The 24,809-nt window shown below is 38.7% G+C and overlaps 1 protein-coding gene across 1 annotated transcript in view; it reads left to right on the top strand.

The window, feature by feature from the left end:
• Window positions 1-9,139: 9,139 nt before the first annotated feature.
• Window positions 9,140-24,809, top strand: part of crtac1b (cartilage acidic protein 1b) — a gene marked incomplete at its 5' end in the record, with an annotated part of 55,564 nt that continues 39,894 nt past the window's right edge. The window contains 6 exons of the mRNA XM_084093096.1: window positions 9,140-9,333; window positions 11,080-11,276; window positions 11,368-11,504; window positions 21,329-21,485; window positions 22,965-23,099; window positions 23,212-23,357. Of these exons, the coding sequence (XP_083949222.1) occupies window positions 9,140-9,333; window positions 11,080-11,276; window positions 11,368-11,504; window positions 21,329-21,485; window positions 22,965-23,099; window positions 23,212-23,357 (966 nt within the window). The remainder of the gene's footprint in view (window positions 9,334-11,079; window positions 11,277-11,367; window positions 11,505-21,328; window positions 21,486-22,964; window positions 23,100-23,211; window positions 23,358-24,809) is intronic.

The raw sequence follows: 24,809 nt of genomic DNA, 5'->3' as shown, positions 1-24,809 counted from the left end.
AGTAGGTACTTATTTTGAATAAGTAATTACTTCACAACAACAAAAAAAAGTTTGTTTTAGTATGAATGTGTGTAGTATGAATGTAATCTGGACGTACTACATTCGCCATGCTGTCACTATCATGTGACCATACCAGCTTCAGTTGCGTTGCATCACTGCCATTCACAAATCCTCTCCTGTGGTCTCATGGGATAGTAAAGTATCCTTTGTATGCACACTTCAGAATCTCGCCGGAAGTAGTAGGTCATTTTTTGCCTACTTTTTTATTAGTACTGTGAATTTGTTTTTTTCGCCTTCCATATGGTAGGGATTAGGGAAGTATGCAATTTCGGAATCAGCCTAAGGTGCTGTTTACACAACACCGTTTTCAACTAAAAACGTAAAAATTTGTAAGTGTTTTGGCTGTTCGTTTACACGACAATAGCGTTTTGGGTGCATGCAAACTTTTGAAATAGGCTTCTGAAGACATCTGAAGACATGTTTCATGGCCTGGCAGCAGAATACAGGGGTTTTTAGTCGTTTTCGCGGATCCGTGTGAATGGGGATCGTTTTGACAATGGTGTCGACTGTACATGAAGAGTTCAGATGCAAAAGCCTCTAAGAGCCATCTGAATTTTATTTTTCTAGAATTATCATTTTTATCAAGCTTGTATATTTAAGTTCAGTAATTTCACTTAATTGGCAATGAAAATTACCTATTAATTGTCATTTAAGTGAAATTACTAAACTTAAATATACAAGCTTGATAAAAATGATCATTCTAGAAGAAACTTTCAGATGGCACTTAGAGGCTTTTGCATCTGAACTCTTCACATGGAAAACTCATAGGAAAAACATCGTTTTAAGCATATCGTTGTCGCGTAAACGTACCCTAAATGTTGAAATTAGAGTAGCCTATATTTCATGTGATTTTGAGCTTGGACTAGTGTTTAATTTGTTATTTTATATTATGATTTAAAACCGTTTCTGCTACTTTGGAGTTTTATAGGTTACCATTTTTGTTCTTTTATGCAAAAATCTATTACTTTACAAATGCCACTGGAATTATATTTTCTCTTTCTTGCACTTTCTACCAGTAGAACAGCTGCATTTTTCTAGAATGCTGACAACACATGCTTCCTAGCACACACAGACTGATAAAACTGGAGTGAAATGATTGTGGGCCTTGTATAAGCTTCAGATCAGATCAATATTTCATGTCTGTGTATTATTTATTTGTTAAGTAGATGTGTAATAAGAGGGGACAATGTACAGTCAGCTAGTGCTTATCCCAGATATCGCCCCTTCAGGGTAAAACAAGTACTGTCCACTCTGCTTTGCATGGAAGTTTATTTAGCGATAATGGCTGTACTGTAATGACAGACTGTACTTAATCCAGTACATAATATCTGTCTGAATATGAGATGATTGGGAATCACTGACATGTGGGCAGTCATAACTTAATATTTCAGATTTCTAAAATAGGAAATCCAGGGATTTCAGAGCGAGAGGTTTTTCAGCTCTGTCAATAATTAGCTTTTTTGGACCAAGGACTACGTTTTGAGATCTGTAAAGTGCAGTATGCTTTCATTGAAAAATTATTTTATTGCAAAATACCAAGGAACATTTGATTTTGATTTGACCCCACTCAAAGATGTATTTAAGCCATAATTGTGAGATTGTACGTTTGAATGTGAGCTTAAGTTTTCTGTCTTGCCGTAAAAGGTTATGCTGGAGAATATTCTTTAAAGCATTAAAAAAAAGATACAGAAGGTGGACTTCTGCCAACATCCTAAAGACAGCAGATGAGCCGTTACTTTTCTATAAATGGCATGGATCCATAAAATGTTCTCATAAAATGGTTATATGATCATAAGTCTGGCAATCAGCACTTTAATTAAGAAAATGGCTTTTTCACAATTAATATGCAAGAAAGCACTCAATGTAAGATGGCTTATTTCTCAAAGTAACAGATTATTTAAGTGCAATTGTTATTCAAATAGAAATGAGTTTGAATATTAAACTTATTCAAAATTGTGTCAAATTCCTCTTCTGTGTGTCAGACCCGTGCTTTTGAATTATTAAGTAGGAAGCCTCAGCTAAGCGTCTTTACGCACGCATAGCTCCGCCCTCCAACGCAGTCATTGGCTGCCTCTTTTAAATATTCACCGCAGGGGCTTGTAATTGGATAGATTCTTACACAGCTGATTTCATAAAGCAAATTCTTGGGAAGTTGTGTAAAATCACTAAGACACAAACTCAAGGTCCACAGGGAATCTCTTAATCTATGAGGACGGAATTCGTTTATGAGCGGCGCTGGACTTTCATTCATGTAAGTACTGATGCTTTCATATCTGCCGCAGCGGCTTTGAAGTTACAAGCGGCTCCTTTGATCTGATCTTTCACTGCGCATCTAATTAAATGTTCTCAGCCGATCAGATGATATGTGATAACTGTATGGATAAAGGTTCGGGAGATCGCAAGAGAATGGTCAGTTTCTGGTCGATTTGCTTTTTCATTTTGCTTTATTTTCTACTATTTTCACTTGTTCTGCTCATCGGACTTTTTAAACAAATATGAAACAACATCAAAAGAATGTTTTTCATTTGTTTATATCACCATTATTTTTGCTTTGCTTTGCATGCGTACTGTACTTTGATAATAATAATAAGTATTAGTTTATTTTCAAATGCATTTATTTATTTATTTTATTTATTTTTTACAAAACCACATCATGAAACTTTATTCAATTCAGGACGCCTCCATCACCTTCATTTAGACCCAGATTTTTGTTCTTTCTTTTTATCATCAGGGATGAGAAGCTGTCTATTTTCTCGAAGTTTACTTTAAAGCAGTGTCTTATGAAAGATGCTTGAGGGACTGACTGTGCTGGTGTTTGTCGCAGTCCGATCAGAGTGCAGAAATGCATGAATACACACTCAAGATGAGAGTAAAATAGGCTATAATTTACGAGGTGAAGGTCACAGGGGAAAAAAAAAATGCAAAGAAAGAGAGTTTATGGTTCCACATTGATAGGTCACAGGCAAAAAATGCAAAGAAAGAGAGTTTAGGCTCCACATTATTAATTTCTGTAATTATTGTATCATTTGAATAATACAGATACATTACAAACTTTGATTCAATAGTTGTATGAAACATACCGGGGGAGGTTTTCATAAAGATCATAATGCATATCATCTAACATCTCAGTTGTAACCGTATTGTGTGATAGCTGCAGTGAGATGGAGCTGATCGCATTATTTAGTCAAACTGCCTCTTCGAGATGAAGAGCTGGTGCAAGGACGGATTCACCTCTTCTTGTGGTTCCTCTGCCTGTCTTTCTCTGGATTTATGACCCCGTAGATATGAAGACTTTTTTACTTTGGAAAACATCCAGCTCTCCCCTCATCCGAGAAGCTTTTACATCATCGTATTACGATGAGAGATGACAGTACATAAGGTACTCTCAGAGCACTGGTGTTCCACTGCCCTTATCCATTCCATTCGCAGTGTTAAACACTAAATAAATAACAATACAATGACATGTTTACTCTGCTTTTACTGTTTCTGCCCTGGCTGTTTTGCACTGAGTTATTAATATGAAATGGGTAAAATAATGCTATAATATAGTAAAGAAGAACAAAGTGACAACCTCTGCTGAGGCCTTTAATCAGTTGACTACATTCTGTCATCAACACTCAAATTATCACTGTGCTCAAACCTTTGGTCCAGTAATATGACTAATACAATACTTATTTGGGTGCTTTGATTACACTTTCATCTCAAACAGAGGAGCGTACATTAAGACAACCTTAATCTAAATTAATTACATGGCTTTGATGTTAGAGTTCAATGGGTTGATTAGAGGAGTTGGGGCATGCATTTTTTTTTTTTTTAAATCGTTACTGCAAACACATACACTCATCTCTCTCCTCTTTGTGTTTCTCACCAGCTTGAGCATGTCATCTCTCTTTCCTTGCCATACTGCACAAATGCCGTTGTCTGAATCCAGATTTTGTCTTCCCCTATACTCTGAGAAGTACATACAAATAGGGCCAAAGGTAGTGTGTTAATATGAATGAACTTTCCATATTGATTTTTCTCAGGTGTTTTACCTGTATTTCGAAATATTATTAGTGTTGTGTTTTAGGGTAAAAGGAAAAATCCGTAAATTAATGGATTATATCTTGGCAGCACATTACCGGTACCTTTATGTTGTTCTATTGATATTTTTCTTACAGCGTATAATTAACATTATTGTCATTGTTTACTCACGCTCATGTCATTTCAACCTGTATGGCTGACTTTCCTATACAGTACGTGGAACACCGAAGGAGATCTTTAGTAGAATGTTCGAGCTGTTCTCTTACAATGAAATTGGATGAAGACCCGGACTGTCAAGCTCCAAAAAAGACTAAAAGTCCCATTTTCCATATTCCAAATCTTCTGAAAGCGGAAGTGTTTCAGTGCTTCTGTATGATAGTTTTGTGTGAAGAAAAAATTAATTTTTAAATTGCTATTCACTGAAAATTATTACAAGTTATTACAGAATTTTCACTTTTGGACGGACTTTTACAATTAGAGCTATAAGCAGGGATGCACATACTGTAACTTTTTTGGTCTGGTTCTCAAGGGAGCACCTGGAGATGCCGTTGATGATGATGATGTTTTTTTTTTAAATTATTAATATTAAAGGGATAGTTCGCCCAAAAATGAAAATTACCCCATGATTTACTCACCCTCAAGCCATCCTAGGTGTATATGACATTCTTCTTTCAGACAAATACAATCGGAGTTCTATAAATAAAATGTCCTGGCTCTTCCAAGCTTTATAATGGCAGTGAATGGCTGTTTATGTTTTGAAGTCCATCAAAGTGCATCCATTCATGATAAAAGTGCTCCACACAGCTCTGGGGGGTTAATAAAGGCCTTCTGAAGCGAAGCGATGCGTTCGTGAAAGAAAAATATCCATATTTAAAACCTTATTAAGACTAAAATAACTAGCTTCCGGCAGACGGCCGTACGCATCGATTTACGGCGAAAGAGTAAACTTTGACATGACGCATTGACGAATGCAGAAGCGCAGAGGATAGAGCAAAACAAAACACCAGTCACAAATTAGAAGTCTAAAACGAGAATTTTTAAAGAGAAATGTGGGAGGAGCTTGAGTTTGTTGCCCAGCCCTGTTTGTTTGAACTGCAAGAGGCGTCAAAGCTTACGCTACTTCTACGTCATACATCGTCAAGTGTTACTCTTTTGACGTAAGTCGACTTGCGTAGGTCGTCTGCCGGAGGCTTGTTATTTTAGTCGATAAAGTTTTAAATATGGATATTTTCGCTTTTATTAACCCCCCAGGGCCGTGTGGATCACTTTAATCATGAATGGATGCACTTTTATGGACTTCAGGACATTTTTTTATATAACTCAGATTGTATTCATCTGAAAGAAGAATGTCATATACACCTAGGATGGCTTGAGGGTGAGTAAATTATGGGGTAATTAAAATTTTTGGGTGAACTATCCCTTTAATGACACAGACAACAGTAGGAATATTAGGCTGCTGTCACTTTAAGATCAAATGCACGGACCGAATATACTGACACACATCAGAGAATGTCTAATAGGAAGAGAATTGGCACTCTCTGCTTACTTCCGGTTTCTGGACTGGCTGCAGTAACCCGTCTCTGTCCATACGGGGGCGCTCGCAGGCGAGTGCAGAATGAATGGAGGTCTATGGTGAAAAACCCTCAAAATCCACTTTTCTCAGGATATAATTTTTTGTCTAGTAATTTGAATGTTGTATTCGAAAGGAGATGCAAAGAAATTACACATTGCTGGGTGTTAGATTTTTTAGAGTCACTTATTTGGTTTAAAAAGTCTTTTAAAATGTCAATGACGTCAGAATGCTGACGTCATTAGCAGAATGCTAGCGTGTTATGGGCAACAACAACTCAACCTGTAAGAAATCGAAAAGAAATAAGTACTCGTTCATTCAACTTTCGACCTATAACACATGTTGAACTTGCAAAACCTACAATAAAATCTGAGATTTCTCAACGGCAATCGGGTGAAAGAGACAAATTTAGCCGTACAGCCCCATAGACTCCCATTCAGTCTGCACTCGCCCGCGATCACCTCCAGTGGAACTCTAATGGAACTGCAACCAAGATCGATACAATGGGGCTAATAGGAAGTGCCAAGGCTCTCCGTAGACGGGCTCTGCACACATCCGGTTTCTTTCTCAAGTGTTCACTTATGACAAATACGAGAGAATACTTGCAGAGACAGGTATTTTGACATAATTTTGACATAAGTTTATGTGTCTGTTCAAGCGCAAGTGAACGCAAAAGAGGAATCAATTTGGTGTTTGAGCGCGCCTCTCTCTCTCTCTCTCTCTGCGTGCACGTGCTTCGGGTGTGGCTGATGACATCGCGCAAGTCATGATTTTTGTCTCTTCTTCCTTGTTTAATATCGTTTAAATGTAAATTGGCAAGACAAAACAAGTCCAAATGATAAACTTTCACTCTATGATGATACAACTTAGCAGTTAATCACATGTGTGCCGAACTGTGGGGCCTGATAAATACGGATCAACTGCGATCCATTGCACCCCTATTAATCTAATGATCTAATTAATGAACACACATCATCATGATTGCTATCTTACCAGAGTCCCTTTCCTCAAAAATGTTGGTACTCAAAAAATCGTTTTCCTCCACGTTTTCTGCTGCACATCATTTATTTTTACCAGGTATGTGCACCAGTTATGTGCACCCCTGGCTATAAGACCTTGATGTCAATGGCTTTGTTTCCATTCACTTATTTATGTTCACACGTGGAATTTGCTATGTATTCAACGGTGAACAAATGAGCAGTTTTGGGAACAACATAAATGTTCAAGTCAGCCTTACATTGTCTTAAAAGATTCAAATACATAAATATATAATAAATTATATTTTGTATTTTTACATTAACTACGTAATTAATGTTCTATTTATTAAAACCAAGTAAACATCTCATCAAGTTAGTGTTTTTAAGCACTTTTTTTTTTTTTTTTTTACATTGATTCCAAAAATAATAACTAAAGGCAGTACAATTTAAACAGCTGATGTTCAGTTGTTCTTTTTAATAATCAACTTATTTTCGGATCATCAAAGTTCGGTAAACACCGGTCACACCGGAAGTTTATGACATCAAGGCTAGATTATTGTAATGCTATTATGGGTGGTTGCCCTGCACGCTTAATAAACAAACTACAGCTGGTCCAAAATGCAGCAGCTCGAGTTCTTACCAGAACCAGGAAGTATGACCATATTAGTCCAGTTCTGTCAACACTGCATTGGCTCCCTATTAAACATCGTATACATTTCAAAATATTGCTGATCAGTTACAAAGCACTAAATGGTTTAGCTCCACAGTACTTGAGTGAGCTCTTAACGCATTATAGTCCTTCACGACTATTGCGATCTCAAAATTCCGGCCAGTTGATAATTGACTGCTGACGGTAGATCCTTTTCCTATTTAGCACCAAAACTTTGGAACAGTCTTCCTAACATAGTCTGGGAAGCAGACACACTCTGTCAGTTCAAAGCTAGACTAAAAACACATCTCTTTGACCTAGCATACACATAACATTATAGACTTTTATAATTAAATGTTAGGCTGCATAGATCAGGTCAGCCGGAACCAGGAACACTTCCCATAAATCCTGATGTACTTGTTACATCATAAGAAGGATGGCATCTACGTTAATATTAGTCTCTCTGTTTATCCCGAGGTTTACCGCAGTCCGCCGGATCCAGGCCATATCCAGATCTGATGAAGGATCTGCGTCTGGACACGACGACAACGCAGTCCTGAAGTGTCAACTAGTCTCTCCCCTGTGAAGGCCTCCCTCCCCTCCCTTTACCTCTCTACAGATAAAACGTTGTCGGGATAATTCCGGTTCGCGGAAGCGATAAAAATTCAGTATTATACATTTTAAGGCCAGACAAGTAGTTTGTTGAGAATTGGTTTGTAAAGAAGGACTACACGCCTGCGCACATATATTCAAACACGCATACCTATAGACTGAACTCGTAATATGCATGTGCATGCCATCAGCGTTCTCACAGGTTCACGTTTTTAAAGTTTGAGCAGAGAGAACTTTAGGGTTTTCTGTTCGAACAGTGTCGTGTTAGCGGCCCCTAAGTTAATGGAAGTGATGGAAGTGAATCAATCAAAACTAACTTTAGCTGGACAATAACTTTATTATAGAGCTGCTGTAAAGCCAAAACAATCTCTGTTACTTTAATTTCCTATTATCACTGTAAAGCTGCTTTGAAACAATCTATATTGTTAAAAGCGCTATATAAATGAAGGTGACTTGATTTGACAGACACAGAGTTTAACCTTTAATTTCATCAAGCTGATTTCTCTGTAAAAAAAAACCCTAGTCCTGATGTTTTCAGGCCATTTCACATTTGATTTTTACGTTACATAAAGCAGTGATATCTAAGTGGGTGAGTTGTTTACTTACTTTTTAATTAGTCTTCCCAACGACATGATTTTGTTCATTCAGACAGAGAGCCTCTGACTCCCACTATAACTTTATCTGCTGGTGTCGCTGTTGGACAGTGTTACTTTAGAAAAACAAGTGATTTATACACCTTTTAATGTCATTTTTTGTATTGCGTTGTTTTATTTTCGTAATATTTATAATTTTCTCATCCCATTTTTTGAGGAGGAACTCCCTTGCTTCCTTGGAGGAAATGCCCCTGAACAAGATCACGTCCTTCTCTGTCACATATGGATTTTGCCGTCCTAAATGTCTGTCTCATGTGCAGTGAAATGGCTTCTACTCTCAGATCTTAATTTGGTCCATTCTGACCTGTCACATGTCTGCAGTTTCTGTATTTATGTCTCTGTCCGGTGAGTGTAATGCTGGGAAGGTAATTGCCTCTTAACACTGTAGAAAGCAATTCAGTCTCCCAAAACTCAATGAAAGTGGAATATCTCAACTGTGTGGGGATGTTTTACAGTTCCTCTCTCTTGAGCGAGTCATAACCTCAATGAAAGAGTTTTTCACAGATCAACAGGTAAGTATGATGGTGATCTTGTCATAGTTTCATTCTAGAGAGTAATTATTCTTTATAAAACTTGATGAATTTCACAGATAACAATGTCGGTGTGGATATTACTACTCACTGTGGGTGTGTCTGGACTGTCCTGGGGTCAGCGGACTGAACCCATGTTTGCCTCAGTAACTCAGAGTGTTTTCCCCCCGGACTATGAGAATAACCCAACGCAGCTCAACTACGGCGTGGCTGTCACTGACGTGGATGGAGACGGAGATCTGGAGATGTTTGTCTCAGGGTGAGTGTTGTGGTCCTCTCGTGATTGTATTCCCAATCACATGGGAACGTGAAGCGTTCATGACATTACGTTTCTTTAGAGAAAATACTTAATCAGTGTCTAGAAGTTAAATGGTCCTTTTGTGCCGTTTGAGTGAACTTACATTTTTGGAATAATGACACAGAACAGATACTGGCCAAGAACATTACCTCAGTTTGGGGCTTGAAAGTAATATTTTCTTGGAGAAACAGAAATGTCAAAGCAATTAATTGGGATTATTTGTAAACCATTTGTGAAATGGTTTGGATCTCAGCGGATTTGTGTTGATGATAATAGATGTAATTGGAGAGTTCATTGTTTTGTTTGAATTGTGCTCAAGACTAAAACGAAGTGCAACTGACAGAATTGTATCTCTAGGGAAACTTTAGATTTGTTTTTCCTTCTATTAAATGACAGCCGAGGTTGAATTGTGGGATTACAGGTCAGTGAAATGCACCAACAAGGATGTGCCTTGAATCATGTGAGACTAAATGAACGGAATATGGTTTTATAGTAATCCTTCAAGGCATGTTTTTCTTTGAGTTGAGTTTTCAGAGAATGTATTTCGAATTAAGTTTACTTTTCCTATGCCAATGTCATTTTTTCTTGTTTTAAACATAAATCTAACAACAATCAAGCTTGAAGCAAAGAAGAAGAAAAAAAGCCAATGGGGTATATAATATAGGCCTATAATGCTTTTTAGTAAATCTTACTATATTCAATATTACATTTTAATTTTAAATATTTATATAATACACTATTTATATAGTATTAAATATGTAAACACACACATATAAGACATAACTACTGAGTAAGAATTGTTGTCTTCTTTGTTAGTTGGTTTTAAAGGTCCCGTTCTTCGTGATCCCATATTTCAAACTTTAGTTAGTGTGTAATGTTGTTGTTAGAGTATAAATAATATCTGTAAAATTATAAAGCTCAAAGTTCAATGCCAAGCGAGATATTTTATTTAACAGAAGTCGCCTACATTGAACGGCCGTTTGGACTACATCCCTCTACTTCCTTCTTTAATGACGTCACTAGAACCGTTTTTTTTTTTACTAACCTCCGCCCACAGGAATGCTCCCTCAACTCTACCGAATTTCGTTTATGTACTTGCACACTTCTTATAACTTACTGTGTTTACTCAGCTCTTACGGTGATTTTCTGAAGTAAAACTGACGCTTCATCTTTTGTGTGAACAATAAACTTTATTAAACTCATCAGTATATGTTTGATCATCATTCAGACAGCAGACTTGTAGGCTATTAATAAATAATGGATACATACAAGCAGATGACAAATACGTTATAATAACCGTAATTAAACTACTAAACTATACCTGTTCCATCTCTATACAGCACTCTGACTCTGTAGGCATTATTGTCCGACTCAAAATGAACACCATTACTGAGAGTTTCTGATATTATCATCATTTCGTGAGATGAAATTGTCCTGAGAGACTGAGCGCGAGCTCATGAAGCTCCGCCCCCTGGGTCGTCCAGCAGCTGCTTATTTGCATTTAAAGGGCACACACTAAAACAGTACGTTTTTCTGAGCCCCAAAAAATGACAATTTAAACATGCTGTAAAAAATTATCTGTTGGGTATTTTGAGCTGAAACTTCACATACACACTCAGAGACTTATTTTACATCTTGTGAAAAGGGGCATAATACGGGACCTTTAAATATCTAACGTATATGTGTTCTCTACTTTTTTCTCTTTAGCTACAATGGCCCAAATCTGGTGTTAAAGTACGACAAGTTTAAGAAGAGGCTTTTAAACATTGCAGTTGACAACCGCAGTTCTCCATATTATGCACTCAGAGATCGACACGGCAATGCCATCGGAGTGACAGCATGTGACATAGATGGTGATGGCAGGGAGGAAATTTACGTCCTTAACACTAATAATGCCTTCTCAGGTATGAAACGGTTTAATGAACGAGGCACTGGAGATAATGGTAAAGTAAATGGATGTTAGTTTCATGTAATTGTTCTTGTCATTTCATGCAGGTAGAGCAACTTACACTGACAAGCTCTTTAAGTTCCGTAACGGACGGTTTGAGGATCTCCTCAACGATGACATAAATGAACACAGAGACGTTGCCAATCGTGTGGCTGGCCGGTCAGTCGCATGTGTGGACAGAAAGGTAACACCTCTACTAAAGTATGCGTTAAATGAAAGCTTTTGCCACTTCATCTCGAGCGAAAATGTTTTCCTAAAGTAAAACCAGCCAGGTGGAAAAAGTAATAATTTGTATGTTTTCCTACAAAATCTTGTGGATCATCTCAGATCAAAATTCCTATCGTTTTCAGGGATTTTTACATTGATTTCTAATGGAAGAGTTATGGAAAATTTGATAGTGCCATGGTTATCTAGTTTAAGTGGGACATCAAGTTGTGACACAATTTAAACCCATTGTGGTCTGCACAAACCATGTGTATCTGTGTTAAAAACAGGGTTTGAAATTAACACCCGCCAAATGCGGGTAAAAATCAGCTGTGGCGGGTAACGCTGTCAAATCACAATTTGGCCTGTTACTTATTATTATGTTTACTCACTTTGCTGGAGAAGTTTGTGTTAGCCATTTCTGCACAGATTTAGCGCAAATACTCAACTCTTGAGTCATCATGGTATATTAAATACAGCGTATTGCGCAGAATCTGCACATAGGCCTATATGGTTTACTTGAACATGCCTGTCAGGCGCGCTTGTTCATTCAAGCAATAGCGAAGATTAAAAAGCATTTGGTTAACAGAAAAGACATTGTTATTTTCCAGCATCCTACATTTTATTGTTGTTCTTTGTACTGTATTGATCTGTCCACCTAAAATACTTTTTTGGTGAAAAGGAAGAGGATAAAAGAGGAAGGGAGGAGATGGCTGTATAACAGGATTTTGTTTGAATAAGAAATTAATGTATGAAATCCAAATTTTATTTTGTATTTATATAAACTGTGATGTAGTTAATCTGGTTTATTTTTGGCTAGCAGAAGTTATGAATGGCCGGTAAATTAAAAATATAGTAGCCAAATTGGCCGGTGAGTGAAAAAGTTAATTTCAAACCCTGGTTACAAATGAACCAGAATCTGCAGTCAAAAATATTTTAATTATTATTTTTTGAATGAGGGATGTCAAGCAACCTGCCCATCTTCCTAATTTGGCTAGTTTCAAGTGACAGATGAATTAATAATACAAATGTGGATTTCTCCTCCCTTTTAAAAGTTGATAAGCTGATTTATTTTTTGTTTCTACTTGTGCATTAATACGTGGTCAGACATTTCTCATTTTTGTTTGAGAACCACTGCTGCAGTGAATATAAACTTTTCTGGCTATGCTTAGCTCTAAAACATTTCATAGATTAGAAATTGCTCTTCCTGAGTGCAGCATGAATAAAATGCTTTTTAGAAATCCAGTAATCATGAATGACTGAAAATCATGGAAATTCCTAGGTCAAAATGTATGGGAAGAAAATGTGAATAGTAAGTTGCAGCCAGAGGTACTATATGTATTGATCATCAACAGAATTGCAGAAGAGCAGCATGTTGAATCTGAGGGAAAGTGAGTTCTTGAGGGTGTTGAGTGTCTGTTTACATCTCATTACTGATCATTTCACCCTCGCAGACTCAAAATCTTCTACGGCCATCATTTACTGTCCGCCATCAGCGTTGAGTCCTGCCCCTCTCAGCCAACCAATGTTCATTTCCAGCGATCTGCGATATTTGTCTCTGACATTAAATCATGTGCTGTGATAATTAGAAAACTCAAGGCCTCATTTGTTTCTTTTTGTAAGGAGACATATTAGGTGGGAAGTGCAGCCTTAATTTGTCTCTCTGCACGCATGTTATCAAAGCTCCCACCGTCTGACCGCGCTTCACCTAATCCCAGACGGCATGATGAATGGCCAAACATGTCAATGATTTGTATTTAGTCCAAAACACAATAAGCTGAACAGCATATTTTCGCAATTACTTCTGGACGCCATGCTGTTGTGTGGAGCAGTCAGCAGTGAAGGATGCTCAGTAATCCTGGGGTAGAGCTGCGAGGGATTGAAATGGATTTTTTTCACCCGCAGTCATTTGACTGGGCTGATAATAGTGAGATGATGCTGCTTAAAAGTATTTTACCAATGATTTTATGATTTAAATGATTTAGGATCAGGCTTATAATAGGTTTAAAAAAAATAAAAAAATGTGTTTGCTCTTCATGGGACTGAATTGGCCGGGAAAAAAATCGCCCTGTCATTGGATGCTATGCAGTCGATCCCCATAGTGACTTAGCAAAGTTGAAATGAACTGCTGATGCAGATGGTTGAGTTTGCCTAATTTATTCCCAACTGCATTCATACAAGGTCACAGAGGTGTCAAAAGTATTCTAAAAAGTAATTCAGGAGACCTGTTACCACAACTTAAATAAATGCATGGTTGCAAGTTAAAAAAAATCTTGTTAAAAAAAATGAGTTCTGTTGACATAATGTTGATAATTACATCAACTTAATATCATCTGTAATTTAAACTCAAATGTCTCCATTAATTAGCTATTTAAAAACATTTAGTTGTAGTAACTTAATGAAATTATCTTGATAACTTCGGAAATTAGGCAGTGGATTTCTATTTGCCAGCATGCCTTGCATAGGCCTGGATAAGGAGAATAAATGTTGAGATTAAATGTTCATTTATTTGTTTTTAGTGAAGGGAAATACCTGTTAGTGTTTAATGCTGTTATGTTTGACATTTAAAAGAGTTTCTAATCTTGAGGTTTTTGTGGTTACCACTGAAGAGTAGAGAAGGTAAACACTACATTGACTGCGCTAATACCATGTGACAAGTAATATCTTTCTTGATCATTAAATATATGTCTTAAATAAGTTATGTTAGCATGTGCTATGATAGCTGTTGATTTGAACTGGAATAGATGAGATTAATTGGTTCCATGGCTACAACTCAAGTAGTTGGAGTGACTTATTTTTTTGAGTAATCAACAAAAATGTGTGTTTATACTACAAATTAAGTTCCTCTAACTCAATGCTTGTTAAAGGGTAACTCTCGTCAAAATGCAACCTAGGGTCTTTTTGTTAATCTACTCGAGGCAAACTTTCATTTAAAAGCATAATTAGAATGGGAACGCCACTTTTAAGTTTGACCGTATTTTCGTTTTAGGTTAAATGCCTTGTGAATGGGAGTGAATGAGGCACTTTTATGATAGCATCAAAAATCGCTATTTTTAAAACATTAAGAAGGCTCGACACAACATGAAACTTTGCTTGAAGTATCACCAGGGGCTCTACACATGAACTCGAGCATTAAGAACATTGTTTGTGTACAAAGAGTTTACTAAAAAAAAAGATTTTGAACAACTCACTGTGTTTCCGTCCGCCGGCATTTTGTCAGTCAAAAATAGTCGATCTCCATAACAGGGAGGAGAGTAAAGATGGAAAGCTCCTAAAGCTTAGTTCAATATAAATTCACGGATAATTTGTTGTTTTCTCGTTAGTGAAAGTCAATATTGACCTTGTATTTGAAAAAGGATGCTCATATAAGAAGCAATACTAAAATTCAGAGTCAGTTCATTCACATTTGGAAATCGACTATTTTTGACTGCCAAAATGCCGGCGGACACAGCTACAGTGAGTTGTTCAAAATCTTTCTTTTTAGGAAACTCTGTGTACACAAACAATGTTCTCAATGCTCGAGTTCATGTGTAGAGCCCCTGGTGATACTTCAAGCATAGTTTCATGTTGTGTCTAGCCTCCTTAGTGTTTTAAAAATAGTGATTTTTGATGCTATCATAAAAGTGCCCCATTCACTCCCATTCACAAGGCATTTTAACCTAAAACAAAAATACGGTCAAACTTAAAAGTGGCGTTTCCTTTCTAATTATGCTTTTAAACGAAAGTTTGCCTTGGGTAAATTAACAAAAAGAGCCTAGGCTGCATTTTGGCGAGAGTTACCCTTTAATGTAATTTCACTCAAAGTTGTCATAACTACAAAAAAGAAAGAAAGATGCAAACTGTTGTTATTTTTTTATTATTTTTTTTATTTTTTATTGCCAATACATTATTTGAGTGTGAAAGGCATTAAGATGCATAAATGCTGTTTTTTTGTATTTTCTTTGAAAACATTCTTTTTTTTTTAATGTTTTTGAAAGAAGTCTCCTATATGCTCAACAAGGCTGCCTTTATTTCATTAAAAGAGTACAGTAAAACAGTAATATTGTGAAATATCAGTACAATTGAAAATATTTGTTTTATATTTTAATACAGTTTAAAAATGTAACTTATTCCTGTGATGGCAAAGCTGAATTTTCAGCATCATTACTTCAGTCTTCAGTGTCACATGATCCTTCAGAAATCATTCTAATATGCTGATTTGGTCCCACCAGCCTATATAGCCTACTTTTCCAAATGACAGTTAAGCAGTGTCTCAAAGCATACTGTAGGCTACTGTATATATATGTTTACCCCTGTGAATACATCAATGAATTACATTGAAGTTTGACTTTTTCTATAAATGCAAATGACAGCATATGCCACCACAGTTATAGAACAATACATACAATACACACCCCTGTGTATTCCCTTCAGCTTCAGAGACATTAATATTCACATGTAATGTGTCGTTTTTCTCTGCTTGAAACTGAAGCAGTCATTTGTCACTTCAAAGTGGATTGGAAGACACATGGGCCTGTTTCTGTAGGGAGATGGATTGGTCCTCTCTTTTGCCTATCTGCATGGGTTAGTGATTACCTGCATTATGTGCGTATTGAGGTTTTCTCCCCCAATAGCACACAAAAAGGGCAAACATTTACAGTTGAGACTGCAACAAAATAGCTTTCTCAGTTTAAAATTGGTTTAATAGGGCTCAGATGCGTTAAAACAGAGGTGCCCCATATATACCTGCATTTATGTATTTATTTATGCACAAATTAGGCTATTAAATATTGACTAAAACTCAATATTGGTAAAACAATGTAAATTAGGCTATTACATATTGACTAAAACTCAGTATTGGTAAAACAATGTGGTGTGGTAACTTTTCCTTAATAATTATTTTCAGCTCATGAGTGGAAAGTCAATACAAAAATGAGTTGGAACAAAATACTAATTCAAAATATTAATATTAATTTCAAATTCTCTGCTGGCCCTTGTTACTGGAATAATTTCTCCATTCTGTATTGATAAACAGAGAAAAAACATTAAACCAAAGCAAAAACATGGAAATCATGACATTAAAACCTAAAACTGCTAATACATACTGGGGCAGCATGCGTTTTAACTCCATTATGCTTTAATCTGTATTTTCTGACCTGAAGTGGCAGTTATGTAGAAACCAGAGAGCGTTTGACATTTTCATTGTTGTGCCTCATTAGGATTCTGGTCACAAGCTGCTAATATTTATACACTTATGTATATATTTCTTTATTTCACCATTTCCATGCTGTTGGATCGTAGGTGTCTTTATTGAAACTGTGTGCGTAAGTTCATTTGCTTGGCTACTTCACTGACTTCATGTCCACAGGGAATCTTTCTGATAATGGGGTGTGAAATTAATATCCAAGGGGAGGCAGTTGAAATATGTGTGTGGTGTGTGAGTATGTGTGCGTGTGTATGCTTTATGAATGAGTGCTCCAACTTGTTTCTTATATGTTCTGTGAAGATCACATCAAAAATGTCTTGGATACTCTTTTGCTTATCAACCTTGTCCCAGACAGACAGACTTTTCATGATATATATATATATATATATATATATATATATATATATATATATATATATATATATATATATATATATATATATATATAATTTTATATATATAATTTTTATATAATACATTTTAATTAATTATATCAGATTTTATATTAATTAAAAGTCACTTTTACCATTGCAGTGCAGAATGAATCACTATTGAATACAACATTTGAGAAGTGGTGGAAATGGCACTGTTGTGGAAATGTTTATGACATTCAGAGAAAAATAAAAAAATATACTGTGATGCATGTATATTCACTGTTGGACATGATTATATATGTGTGAAAAGGGTTAGTTAAAGTTAATATCGAGTTTATTAAAGGGTTAGTTCACCTGAAAATGAAAAACCTATCATCAATTACTCAACCTCATGTCGTTCCAAACCCGTAAATCTTTAGTTCATCTTCGAAACACAAATGAAGACATTTTAAATTAAATCTGAGAGATTTCCCTCCCTTCATTGACATTCTACACAACTACCACTTTTTTGCTTCAAAAAATTCATAAAGAGATTGTAAAACTATAATATCTGAGCATGCAATATAGCAATAGAAAGAACAGACATGCTTAAAAAAAAAAAAAAAGTTTTATTCTGGCTTTATGCATTCTTTTTATCAACACTTGAATGTGGGTAAGTTTCATAAAAAGAGGAACATTTTGAGCAAAAGCTGAGAAAAAGACTACATCCGGATCGGATTCAGAACGATGATCGAAACATTGATGGAGTAAATCAAGTTTGTGGAAAAAAAGGAACTGTTTTCTCATTTTTCTACTTTCAATATTAAATCAAAAAACGACTGAACAAATGATACACTGATTCAACACCCCCAAAGTGTCACAGTCGTTTCCTCTTTATGGTTTCGACATTTCATTTAGTAACATTAGGCAGTTTTGATTTATAAGCTGTTTAATGTTGATGATCACGTTATTTTATGCATGTGATTACACATAATATCGCTCGTTTCTGCTTCTTCGCATGTGTTTTGATCAGGAAATTCAGTACTCTTTCAGAAGATGCGTAATAGCACCCCCTACCATATAACAATGAAAACACGGAAAGATTCCTTCAATGGCGGGGAAGCATTTTCTCACACATGATGGAAATATCAGTCATGATGGAAATGTCCATCAATGGCGGGGAAAGAGTTAAGTCCACAGTGCCAGAAGCCACCCCAGAAACATTTGTATATTGTGTTAGCATAATGTAGAATTGTGAGAAATTTTCTAAAAGTTGAATGTACTGTATTTTTCATGAAATCATCTTGGGTTACGACTGTAACCCTTGTTCCCTGAGAAGGGAACGAGACACTGCGTCGATACGACACTTTGGGGAATGCCCCCAGTGTAGCGTGTCTGAAGCATGAATGAAACTATTCCAATCCTGATTGGCGTTACGTCATGATGTAACATGTGACAGCATACACGGAAGCTATAAAGGGACGCCGGCACACAACAGAGTTAGCTTTTGCAATGAAGCAAGTCGCTCCCAGGCAGAGGAAGGCCTGGCGAAGGGACGCAGTGTCTCATTCCCTTCTCAGGGAACAAGGATTACAGTCATAATCCGAGACGTTCCCTTTCGAGGGAACTCGATCTGCATCGATATGACACTTTGGGGAACGAGTACCCACTATGCCTATAGAATCTGATAAAAGTATGAGGGGTGGCCCATCCTGCTGGATCGCACACTTCTTGGATTGGGGCCCCTGAAAGGAGGGCTCTAGAGGACGCCATGCCTCTGGATGAATGAGCCTTCATGGCCAAAGGTGAAGGCAAGCTGCGCACCTGATAGGCCATAGAGATAGCCTGAACGAACCAGTTACTGATGGTCTGTTTGGATGTGGGAAGCCCCTTCTTGGGTGACCCGAAGCTGACTTCCACCATGAAGAAGATTTCTGGACATAAATCTCTTTCTTCATCCACCGTCACGTGAGGTGGAGGATGAAAAGTCTGCAGAACCGTAAGCCGTGCACTTTAGGCACATAGCCCAGCCTGGGATGCAAGATAGCCTTAGTGTGGCCTGGAGCAAACTCCAGGCACCCATGAGATATAGAGAGCACCTGAAGATCTCCTACTCTCCTCAGAGAAGTAATGGCTTATAAAAAGGCTACCTTGAGGCAAATATTCTTGGCCTCAGCCGACTCCAGAGGTTCGAAGGGGGCCTTGACCAGTCCTTCGAGAACCACTGCCAGGTCCAATGTGGGAACTCTGGTACGAGCCGCAGGTCTCATCCTCCAAGCTCCACGGAGGAAACGTACGACCAGCTGACGTCTCCCCAGAGGCCCATCACCCAGAGGAGCGTGGAAAGCTGCAATGACAGCCACGTACACCTTGAGTGTGGACGGAGTAAGTCCAGCCGAGAAGCGATCTTGGAGGAGCACCAGCACTGAAGCCATCCATGCAGTTAATTGGGTCCACCTCACGCTCTCTACACCAAGTGGAAACACATTCCACTTTAGGCTGTACAATCTCCTCGTGGAAGGAGCTCTGGAACTGAGTATGGTCTCAACCACTCCAGCTGACAGGCCAGCCTCTAGGTATTGAGCCCCCTCAGGGGCCAGACCCAAAGTTTCCACAGGTCTGGTTGAGGGTGAATATTGAGCCCCCGGCCTGCGGAAGCAGGTCCCTCCTCAGAGGGATCTACCAAGGCTGGCCTGCCAGCAGTGCTATGATGTCTGAAACCATACTCGGGCCGGCCAGTACGGGGCTACTAGAAGTAGGCTGATCCCGTCTCAACGTACCCTCTCCAGAACTCCCAGGAGCAGAGTGATCGGGGGAAAAGCGTACAGGTGTAGCCTCGGGCCACGTCTGTACCATGGCATCCAAACCCCAGTGGGGCTGGATGGGTGAGAGAAAACCACAATGGACAGTGGGACGTCCCTCGAGATGTGAACAAATCCTCTTCCACTGGGCCGAACCTTTCGCATATTGACTTCACCACCTCAGTCTGAAGTCTCCATTCCCCGGGCCTCAGCCCCTGCCTCGACAGGATGTCTGCTCTCTGATTCTGGTACCCTGCATTGCTCTGAGAGATAACAGTTTCCATTGGGACCACAGGAGGATTTGGTGCGCCAATCTGGATAGAGGGCGCGATCTCAGACCCCCCTGATAAATCAAGTAGGAGACCACTGACACATTGTCTGACCGCACAGAACGTGGTGACTCCTGAGGTCTGGGAGGAAGCTCCTCCGAGCCCTCAAGACCGGCAGCATTTCCAGGCAATTTATATGCCAAGAATGGTGCCAGTCCTGCCACAGACCACTCGAAAAGCAGCCATCCATGACCGCGCCCCAGCCAGTGAGGGATGCGTCTGTCGAAACGGTTTTCCGGCGACATGGCGCCCCCCACTCTTGGCCTTGAGACAGGAACCAAGGCTTCTTCCATATGGGCAGGGAATGAAGGCATCTGCGCGTAACCCTGATCATACCGAATGGATTTTACTTTCCTGACGCCTTCCAGGCCTTAACGACGATCCTCAGATCCATCTTCTCAGGAGGCTGTGGGCGAGAGCGCCGCCTAGAGTCCCAAGCTCTCTGAGGGGGACCGCTAAAAGCGTCACTCTCCTTCTGTTCTGGATGGTAGGCTGAATTAAAATATCTAACTTCTCAAAGTCATATAATATCCCCCTCAGGAGCTGACTGTGCATGCCTCGCACCCAAACAGTATCACACTCACACACCGATTCTTTATTTCAGAGTAGACCCGTAATCTACCCGCTGCCTCAGCAAACGCGAGATCCGAGCCACTTGATTCTGTATTGCAATGCAGACCTTAAATCTACGTGCTGCCTCTGCAAACGCGAGATTCCAGCCACAGAATATTTATTGCAAAGTAGACCCGTAATCTGCGCGCTGCCTCGGCAAACGAGAGATCCGAGCCACTAGATTCTGTATTGCAATGCAGACCTTAAATCTATGCGCTGCCTCGGCAAACGCAAGATCCCAGCCACATAATCTTTATTTGAAGTTCTTACAGGACAAACAACACCAAATAGGACAGACAGTTTGACACTGAGCGTTTGCTGAAGAGCAAAAAGCTAACTCTGTGGTGTGCCGGCGTCCCTTTGTAGCCAATCAGGATTTAAATAGTTTCATTCATGCTTCAGACGCGCTACGCTGGGGGCATTCCCCAAAGTGTCGTATCGACGCAGTTTGAGTTCCCTCGAAAGAGGACTATTATTAGTTATCTCTGTACAACTTAATGCTTTTGTCTTCTTTTTTTTTTAAGGGAACAGGTCGTTATTCCATCTACATTGCCAATTATGCCAGCGGGACTGTAGGTCCTCATGCTCTGATTGAAATGGATGAAAGTTCAAGTGACCTGTCCAAGGGAATCATTGCGCTGTCAAACGTGGCCGAGCAGGCAGGAGTCAACAAGTTCACAGGTGCATGTCCGCTTATTTATGAATGCGTGAGCGGGAGTGTGTAAGTGTATGATGATGTCAGACAGTGAATATATTACCCAGGACTCTTTAAAGGCCATGAGCTGTAGGATCCAGGTTTTTTGCCTTGTGGCTGATTTACAGTAGACCTCAGTGCTCATATCAGCTTTGAATCACTGAGTTATAGACAGTGTTTATCAGCTAAAGCAGCCAGTAATAGAGAGAACAGGGCCCTGGAAGGCAGCGCTGAATAAAGAGATGGGAATTTTGGCCCACTCAGCTGTTTACTGCACTGAAAGTCATGTGAAGGAACAAGGACAAGTGAGCTGTATTTCAGCTCTGACTTACTCAATGAAGCAACCATTCCATTAATCTCTATGGGGAGAGCAGGGCTTTGGACGACTGTTCAGAGCTGTTTCGAGGGAGGCACTCTTGTATGAGCAAGAGTGAAATGTCACTGTAGCAACAAAATTAAGATATTCTCACCTCAGCATGGAGGATTCTGTCAAAACTTTGGCAAGCTTCACATATCACATGTTTGAATGACAAAACATGGAATGGCTTAAACTAAAATATATTTTATTTCATTTATATTAAAAATGCATTATTTATTTTATTTTATTCACATATTTAATATTTTACATATTTTATTCACATATTTTCACATTTTATTCCAAGGCCTATTCACATACTGTATTGTCACGTTTAAAAGACAAAAAAATAAATAAAATGGAATGGTTTTAACCGTAGTATGTTTTAAAATTATTTATTAAGTTAAGTAAATTAAGTTTTTAAATGCATTTTATTTTATTCACATATTTCATTTTTTACATATTTTACACTATTCACATATCACATTTAAATGACACAAAACATGGTATGGTTTCAACCGCAATATATTTTATTTCATTTCTATTATAAAAGTAGTTTTTATTTTATTTTATTTTATTTTATAACCATCTACAACAATGTCACAAGTACTTAATCAGTACCTAATGTTACAATAATTTAATCAGAAATCTTGCAAAGAATAAATAAAAAATATATCATAAAAGAACTCCTAAATTTCTGCTCTAATGTTATTCAAAAGAGAGTAAGAGCCATTAAACCTGTTAATGTGATGCTCATATTTAGCATAAAGAAAAGCTTGGTAGAGCTGGGCTTATAGACATTAAGGCATGATTTTCTTTAAAGCTGTTTTAAACATTGTGCATTGTGAAAAGTGCTATACAAATAAAATGGACTTGCTGCTGTAATTCAACTAGAGGTCAAAGCTGTAGAATAGTGATCGCCAGGCAAGATGTGTTGAAGGAAAGCTTTTTAAATGCACATGTTCACACTCCTTGTAATGTGGTTATGGGCAGCCAGAGTCTGTGTCAGCAAAAGCAGCAGTGAGCAGGGGCCGGGGAAATGAGCTGGAAAGCCACTAATGATTTCTGCTGTGCTTTTGGTGATGATGGCCGTCTCTGCTTTGTGTTATAGGGGGACGGGGGGTCGTGGTCGGTCCGATCCTCAGTCAGACCCTACCTGATATATTCTGTGACAATGAGTACAGTCCTAACTTCCTGTTTCGCAACAACGGAGACGGTACCTTTACAGAAGTTGCGGCACAAGCGGGTAAGCAAGAGCTGTCACTTTTATTTTTCTTGATAATTTTGTTTTGAATGGTAAATTTGTTAACCTTTCACAGCAAATATGAAATGAAATATTAGCTTTTTTGTTGTCGCAGGGGTGGATGACCCAATGCAGCATGGCCGTGGAGTGGCGTTAGCCGATTTTAATCGAGATGGGAAGACAGACATCGTCTATGGAAACTGGAATGGGCCTCATCGTCTGTTTCTACAGCTCAGCAACAATCGCAAGCAAAGGTTTAAGGTGCAGATTTTAAAATCTCTATTTTCTTATGCTTTTAGCTGTAATGGAGGACACTAAAAGTTTATTACAGTGCTTGCGAGGCCTGAGATGTTAATGTTGTTCTTTAGCTGCTCTGCAAGCACTGGTATTTCCTTCAGGAAATGCAAATCTAGTTGTTTTTATTAGATGTGAATATATTCTGAATGGTAGGCTTCATCTTTGTAATGCAGAGCAAAACATGATCCCTACATTTTAAGCTGCATAATTAAATCCTTATGACAGAATACAGAGGATAAAATAATAACATCTGCTGTCTGAATAGAGTATTCAGTTATTCTCTAATCATTGTTCTATTGTTTGCGCAGCACCCTGGCCTTCATTTCAGCTGGTAAAGCACAGTGATTGTAATTAGTCACACTGAGATCGAAGAACCTCTTTTTTTCCTGAGACTCACACAGGAAGTTTTATAATCTGCTGAGAGCTTGACTGAATCAAGTGTGAATGTTGTGATAAATGTCTGTTCATTTATTCATTTTTTGAATACAATACTGTTAAAAAGTTTGGAGTCAGTATTATTTTTGAAAGAGATTAATAATTTTACTCAGAAAGTATGCATTAAATTGATTAAAATGGCGGTGTACGCTCACATTGCATGTCCCAACTCACCCGCCATCTCCTCCCCTGGAGTCAGCAGCGGCTCAGGTCACTCCGCAACATTTACATTCCGGGCGAAGAATTTACATCCACTTGTGGCTTCTGGACGGGACATGGAAGACTTAAGTGGCCTACCACCAGCAGTGGTAGACAATAACACTCAAGCCAGAGCTCTCTCTATCAGACGAGCTTATGCTTTGAAGTGGAGTCTGTTCGCTGAGTGGTGCTATTCCCGTCAGGAAGACCCTGGAGATGCCCAATCGGTTCTGTACTTTCCTTCCTGGAAGAAGGGTTGGCGTGGAGGCTGTCCCCTCCAACTTGATGGTGTATGTTGCCGCCATTGCATCACATCATGTTGCAGTTGACGGGAAGTTGAAGCTAGGGAAGTACTACCTGGTCGTCAGGTTCCTGAGAGGCACCAGGAGGTTAAATCATTCCAGACCGTGCCTTATCCCCTCCTGGGTTCTCTCTGTGGTCCTTTCTGGTCTGCAGAGAGCTCCCTTTGAGCCACTTGAGTCAGTTGAGCTTAAGATCTTGTCTCTAAAGACAGTGCTCCTGACCGCGCTCACTTCCATCAAGAGGGTCCTGCAGGCATTTTCAGTCAGTGAATCCTGCCTTGAGTTCAGGTCAGCTTCTTCTCACACCTTCCCGAGACCCCGGCCCAGATACGGCCCACTCCCTTCCGGGACCAGGTGGTGAACTTGCAAATGCTGCCCCCGGAAGAGGCAGACCGAGCCCTGGAATTGCTGTGTCCCATTTACGTGGAACACATGCAGAGTTTCAGAAGCTCTGAGCAGCTCTTTGTCTGGTCAGCTTTGG

Source organism: Abramis brama, assembly GCF_963993115.1.
Source record: "Abramis brama genome assembly, chromosome: 19".
NCBI lineage: Eukaryota > Metazoa > Chordata > Actinopteri > Cypriniformes > Leuciscidae > Abramis > Abramis brama.
The sequence above is the reverse complement of the archived record's forward strand: the minus strand, read 5'-3'. Positions and strand labels throughout refer to the sequence as shown.